The sequence below is a fragment of the Pelophylax lessonae genome (genome assembly GCF_965119305.1).
Source record: "Pelophylax lessonae genome assembly, chromosome: 8".
In the NCBI taxonomy this organism is placed as follows: domain Eukaryota; kingdom Metazoa; phylum Chordata; class Amphibia; order Anura; family Ranidae; genus Pelophylax; species Pelophylax lessonae.
In genome coordinates, this window is record NC_138775.1 from 179,698,762 (window position 1) to 179,706,061 (window position 7,300).

Below are 7,300 nucleotides of genomic sequence, written 5' to 3' on the forward strand. Positions count from 1 at the left end.
CCCTCCTAATGTTTTCAGACAAGGAAGCTGCCATCTTGGCCTCAGTATGATCCTCCACTGGCATTAGGCAGCACATGTGATCAGTTATGGCACTTGATGGTTTAACAGTTTGGTTGAGAGCACAAGCAATGTGACAGTTACCATCCTGGCACGTGTCGGGAATGTAACTGTTTTTTTAAACTGTGAAATCGATGGGTTTAGTTGCGCTCTTTTTTACCACAAATATGTAGCAGAATACAAATTGGCCTAAATTTTTAAAGAAATTAGATTTTTTTATAGGTTTTGTTTTTTTATTATTACTATTTTCCAAGAAATTACAAAGTAATATAAGCAAACAGAAGATAAAATAAAATATAATAAAATGACAAAGAAGAAGCTATAACAAGCAATCTGATGGTACAAGTAGCAATCTATGTTCCTTTTAGGCTGGGTTCACACAGAGCGGCTCACAGCAGGGGTCCGATGTGTCCCTGTATGACGTTTCAGGTCCAATTTCAGTCTGGGCCAAAGAGACAGAACTGCAATCAAGGCAAACAAGGCAGATTGCTATTCTGACAGAGGGGAAAGCATGGATCCTGCGTCTCTGCAAAGCAGGGACATGGATCCACGTCTTCCCCTAGTAAAAGCACCTCCCCCACAGTTTAGTAAAACACTGGCTAGGCACACAGTTAACCCTTTAATCACCCCTGATGGAAACCAGCATCCAATTCGCAACAGTGTGAACCCAGCCTTAACGTTTTAAAAGGTTTGGGTACCAAAATATTATCTGATTTTGGAGATATTACTATGTTCAGTCCCAAAGCATGGAAGAATAATGTACTATGGTAATGTACAATAGTATTAAGATTGCTTTAGTAAGGCATTTATAGCAGGATGCTCATAAGAGTCAAACGGAAATTTACATCAAATAAGCAAGAAAAAAAAAATATTTTTAAAGGTTATGTTTTATAGCAGAAAGTAAAAAATATTGTTTTTTTTTTTAATTGTTGGTCTTTTTTTGTTTATATCTCTTAAAAAAAAAAAAAAAAAAAAACACAGAGGTGATCAAATACCACTAAAAGAAAGCTCTATTTGGGGGGGATAAAAAGGACATTTTTTTTGTTTGGGTACAACGTCGCACGACTGCGCGATTGTCAGTTAAAGTAACGCAGTGCCTTCCCGCTAAAAATCAAGGGGGGGTGTAAACCTTCTGGAGGTCAAGTGGGCAATACAAACTGAAGGGACAGTGTAGGTCAGTGTTTCTCAACCTTTTTTCAGTCAAGGCACCCTTTAAGAATTATGGACAGTCTAGAGACACCCTTTAAAAATGATGGACAGTCTCGAGGCACCCTTTAAAAATGATGGACAGTCTAGAGACACCCTTTAGGCTACATTCACACCTGAGCGTAGCGTTTTTCGCGCGTTTTTTACCGCGATTTTACCGCGATTTTTGCGGCGTTTTTTACCGCGATTTTTACCGCGATTTTTGTGCAGGCGTTTTTAGATTGAATAGAGATCAATGGAAAACGCCTGTAATCTGCCCAAAAAGAAGCTCATGTACTTTTTTGAGCGTTGGGCGTTTTGTATACAGCTTCAAAACGCTCAGATGTGAACAGGGGCCATTGAAATGAATAGGATTTGTCTTGTTGGGCGTTTTGAGAGCTGATCCTAGAGCAGAAAAACGCCCCAAAAACGCCCCAAAACGCCTAGATGTGAACGGAGCCTTAAAAATGATGGACAGTCTTGGGGCACCCTTTAAAAATGATGGACAGTCTTGGGGCACCCTTTAGAAATGATGGACAGTCTCGAGGCACCCTTTAGAAATGATGGACAGTCTCGAGGCACCCTTTAGAAATGATGGACAGTCTCGAGGCACCCTTTAAAAATTATGGACAGTCTCGGGGCACCCTTTAGAAATGATGGACAGTCTTAAGGCACCCTTTAAAAATGATGGACAGTCTCGAGGCACCCTTTAGAAATGATGGACAGTCTCGAGGCACCCTTTAAAAATGATGGACAGTCTCGAGAGACAGCCTTTAAAAATGATGGACAGTCTCGAAGCACCCTTTAAAAATGATGGACAGTCTTGGGGCACCCTTTAAAAATGATGGACAGTCTTGGGGCACCCTTTAAAAATGATGGACAGTCTTGGGGCACCCTTTAGAAATGATGGACAGTCTCGAGGCACCCTTTAGAAATGATGGACAGTCTCGAGGCACCCTTTAAAAATGATGGACAGTCTCGAGAGACAGCCTTTAAAAATGATGGACAGTCTCGAGGCACCCTTTAAAAATGATGGACAGTCTCGAGGCACCCTTTAGAAATGATGGACAGTCTCGAGGCACCCTTTAAAAATGATGGACAGTCTCGAGAGACAGCCTTTAAAAATGATGGACAGTCTCGAAGCACCCTTTAAAAATGATGGACAGTCTTGGGGCACCCTTTAAAAATGATGGACAGTCTTGGGGCACCCTTTAAAAATGATGGACAGTCTTGGGGCACCCTTTAGAAATGATGGACAGTCTCGAGGCACCCTTTAGAAATGATGGACAGTCTCGAGGCACCCTTTAAAAATGATGGACAGTCTCGAGAGACAGCCTTTAAAAATGATGGACAGTCTCGAGGCACCCTTTAAAAATGATGGACAGTCTTGGGGCACCCTTTAAAAATGATGGCCAGTCTTGGGGCACCCTTTAAAAATGATGGACAGTCTTGGGGCACCCTTTAAAAATGATGGACAGTTTCGAGGCACCCTATAAAAATGATGGACAGTCTCGAGGCACCCTTTAGAAATGATGGACAGTCTCGAGGCACCCTTTAAAAATGATGGACAGTCTTAAGACACCCTTTAGAAATGATGGACAGTCTCGAGGCACCCTTTAGAAATGATGGACAGTCTCGGGGCACCCTTTAGAAATGATGGACAGTCTTAAGGCACCCTTTAAATATTATGGACAGTCTTGAGGCACCCTTTAAAAATGATGGACAGTCTTGAGGGACCCTTTAAAAATTATGGACAGTCTCAAGAGACAGCCTTTAAAAATTATGGACAGTCTCAGGGCACCCTTTAAAAATGATGGACAGTCTTAAGGTACCCTTTAAAAACTATGGACAGTCTCGAGGCACCCTTTAAAAATTATGGACAGTCTCGGGGGACCCTATAAAAATTATGGACAGTTTCGGGGCACCCTATAAAAATTATGGACAGTCTCTGGGCACCCTATAAAAATTATGGACAGTCTCGGGGGACCCTATAAAAATTATGGACAGTCTCGGGGCACCCTATAAAAATGATGGACAGTCTCGGGGAGCCCCATTCTAAAATATAAAAGCTATTCTAAGAGTTTTACATAATGCAGCAACATCCACAAGTCCAAGTAGGTCACCCAACATTAGAGGTGATTTATTCTTCCAAAGCAAATATACTTTTTGCAAACTTGTACTGACTAGTAATCCTATGTTTCTCTTCTCCCTCACTCAGCTAATGTGACCCAAACGCTGATAGAGAGGGGCAGGAGAGGGTCATACAATGATACTACGCAGGTGACTGACATCCTCCCCATCAACTGATGATGCCATTGGTCATTAGGACCCGGGCAGCTAGAAGGTTGTAATGGTGAAAACCCGTGGCTTTGCGTAACTAAAAAGGCAGCCTTCATCCGCACGCCGGCTTGTATTCCGTTTTTTTTTTTTTTATAACTCTGTTTATTCGATTTTGGACAATTTTTAGGCATTTTGCCAAGGCACCCTGGTTGAAAAAGGTTGGTGTAGGTCATCTCTACATTACATCATTGTGGTAAAGGAGATTGGGCAGAAATTGTACAATCAGATTGGAGAGTTTGTGGTCAGTTTAAGACAGGGCCCCTCTTACTTTGTAGAGATTTCCATCTCACTGTGTCTCTGGGACAGGAAGTGAAGAGAAATCTCTCTAGGGGGGACACAGCCAGCAAACTTGAAGCAGATAGGTTTAATAAAAAGTTGAGCCTGTCCCCATCCCCCCATGGTTGTAGATGTGTGATGATTGGTGGGTGCTGTGTATGGAGGAGATGTGAAGTGATGGACTATCTATGTACGCAGTAGTAGTGATCGGAGCAGACAATGAAGAACACACAGAGGAGCTCTCATCTCCTCTCATCCCCTCTCATCCCCTCTCATCCTCTCTCACTCACCCTTGATAATCTCCGCTGCGCTGATCAGCTCCTGATTCTCCATCCCCAGATCACACGGAGATCTCCGCTGTCCCCGGCATTGCCCGCACTCGCTCCAGCTGTCCCGTTACTCTCTCATGTCCCCTCTTCTTCTTCTCCTGTCCCCTCTCCAGACCCCCGGCTCTCTGCCTCTCCCTCAGCCTCCACCACTCGCTCTTCGCACTCTTAAAGTCGTCCGTCTTGGTTACCAGCAGCCAATCCGGGACGGGGTTCCGTTACTAGGGCTTTGTTTCCAGTGACCAATCAGGGAGGGGCAAGGAGATCAGGCTTAGCCGCCTCAGTGCAGTGCTGGCGACGGGGCACGGCTCGTGTCCTCTCTGAGGAAGGCGCGCTTTACTGACTGAAAGAGAACCTGTCCTCATACCATGTGTAATGGGCGGGCGGGCGTACATAATAAACCTTTATTTCAATTAAAGTGTATCTAAACCCAAGAACAGCAACTGAGTATTGCAGCTTCCCGCTCTGTAGATGTAGTAGCTGCGTTTGTGACAACCATGCTAAGCAGTGTTGCATTTTTTACAAAACAAACCATTTACTGCTGGAGCACATTTTTTACTGACAAAACATGGAGCATTTACTGCTGGAGTACATTTATTACTGACAAAACAGAACATTTACTGCTGGAGCACATCTTTTACTGAAAAACATGGAACATTTACTGCTGGAGCACATTTTTTACTGACAAAACATACCATTTACTGCTGGAGCACATTTTTTACTGACAAACATGGAACATTTACTGATGGAGTACAATTTTTACTGACAAAACAGAACATTTACTGCTGGAGCACATTTTTTACTGACAAAACATAGAACATTTACTGCTGGAGCACATTTTTTACTGACAAAACATAGAACATTTACTGCTGGAGCATATTTTTTACTGACAACATGAAAATGACAGAACTCCAATTAAAAACTAATGCTGGCCATACACTACACAAAAAAATCGCCTGAAATTCAGTCATATGGACAGTTCATTCATTTTTCGGACAGTTAATGGTTACAAATTAATAATCAGTTGTGACGGGTTTGAGCCAAAAAAACGAAGGACAAGTTTGGACATTTTCTGCCGAAGGAACGATAAATTGGAAGGTTCATGTATTTCTCATCCAAACTGTTTGCACTAGGTATATGTGAAAAAAACGAACATAAAATAAATTCATTTATGTCCAATGAATGATTTATGGGTCATTACATGATAGCACTATCGTTTGCTCTCACAGTCCAGTGTTTGTTTTTCGAAAATGAGTTTGAGCGATTTTTCGTATAGTGTATGGAAAGCATAAGGCTCAGTTAACACTAATGTGGGCCCTGCGTTCTGGTTTGCAGGAATCGCATCCATTCCTGCAGCAAAATCGCACTGTTCTTGCGAAACGTGCAGGGCTGCCATTTATTCTGAATGGCACCCCACGCATCTCAGCCGGCAGCGCAATTGCTTTTACCGCAAGGGAAACGCATGGTCAAAAAGACGATGCAGTTTCCCTGCCGCCGCATTTTTAAAAAGCTGCATGCATCTATTTTGTGCATTTCTTCTGGCACAGCAGTCTATTCAAATGAATGAGCTGCTGTGCCCGAGCAAATGTGGGCAGCGCGGCCCGTACCAGTGTGAACCAAGCCTAAGACAATCGATATTTAAACACAACATGGAAACACTGACAATACTCATAACAAGTCATTTGCCGGGTCTTGCTCAGATAAGAGTCTGGTATGGATTTTGGGGGGGACCCCCACACCATTTTTTTTAGATTTTGGCGTGAGGGTTCCCCTAAAAATTCATACCAGTCTTAAGGTTCTGGGGGTAGGGGCACACCGTTTTTTCTTGCTTGGGGTTTCCCCTAAAGTCTGTACCAGACCCAGAAGGGCCGGGTATGGATTGGGGGGGGGGGACCCCCATGCTGTTTATTTCTTCATTTCTTTTTGCTGTCACTTGTGTTTACATTCAGCTGACAGCTGATGAGCCATCCATTGGTAAAGAGGATGTAAACCCAGTTAAAAAGAAAAAACAAAAACCCTGTAAGAAAAATAATGAGCTAGTAAACATCGCCTACAGTGGCTGTGTGCTGTACTCTGTATAAATCAATGGCTGGCGCTGCCGCTGTTCACATATAATCGCTCATCTGAGCAGTTACATGCAAATAGAGTGCCCAACCAACCCTGGGCGCAGCTAGTGTGTGTCCAGGGACGACAATTCTTTGGAGTTTTTGGCTGCACACAAACTGTCCACAGTTTACCAGGTGTAATCCTGGACTCTGACCAGTCCTATCAGCCCCAAATCCAATCGCTGTTTAAATCTCGCAGACTTCACCTCTGTAACATCTCCAAAATACGCCCCTTTTTAACCGTTGAAACCACTAAGCAACTTATTTACTCCCTTGTTATCTCTCGCTTTGACTATTGTAACTCCCTTTTCATTGGCCTACCTCTCCATGGGCTATCCCCTCTTCAGTCTATCATGAATTCTGCTGCTAGACTTATACACTTTACCAACTGTTCAGTGTCCGCCACCCCTCTCTGCCAATTTCTTCACTGGCTTCCCATTGCCCAACAAATACAATTCAAAACGATAACAATAACATACAAAGCCATATAAAACTCTGCCCCGAGCTACATAACCAAACTTGTCTCCAAACATCACCCAAACCGTCCTCTCTGCTCCTTCCAAGAACTCCTGCTCTCTAGCCCCCTTGTCTCCTCCCTCCATGCTCATCTCCAGGACTTCTCCAGAGCCTCTCCCATCCTCTGGTACTCACTACCCCCATCTGTCCAGTTATCTCCTACTCTATCCACTTTTAGGCGATCCCTGAAAACTCATCTCTTCAGGAAGGCCTATACTGCCTTCAGCTAACTACCGAATCTTCTACTTCCCTCATCAGTTTATCCCTTAGTCCCGGTTCACACTACCGCGACTGGTCAGCCTGACAAGTCGCGGTCCATTCAGTGCTATGGGAACCGTTCTAATAGGAGCGACTGAAGTTGCTCCGACTTAGAAAATAGTTCCTGTATTACTTTGGGGCGACATCGGAGCGACTTGCATTGACTTCAATTATGTGAGGTCCGTGCAAGTCGCGCCAAAGTCGCGGTGCATTTGACTTCACAGGTCGCCCCCGAAG

The 7,300-nt window shown here is 43.8% G+C and overlaps 1 protein-coding gene across 2 annotated transcripts in view; it reads right to left on the reverse strand.

The window, feature by feature from the left end:
* The window catches only part of CDC14A (cell division cycle 14A), a 212,075-nt gene extending 207,746 nt beyond the window's left edge, over positions 1 to 4,329 (reverse strand). The window contains exon 1 of one of the 2 annotated variants that reach the window (XM_082265809.1): positions 4,149 to 4,329. In XM_082265809.1, coding sequence (XP_082121935.1) covers positions 4,149 to 4,191 — 43 coding nt within the window. In that variant the 5' untranslated portion in view covers positions 4,192 to 4,329. The remainder of the gene's footprint in view (positions 1 to 4,148) is intronic. The other variant, XM_082265808.1, reaches the window with a different exon arrangement.
* Between the last annotated feature and the right edge of the window lie 2,971 nt (positions 4,330 to 7,300).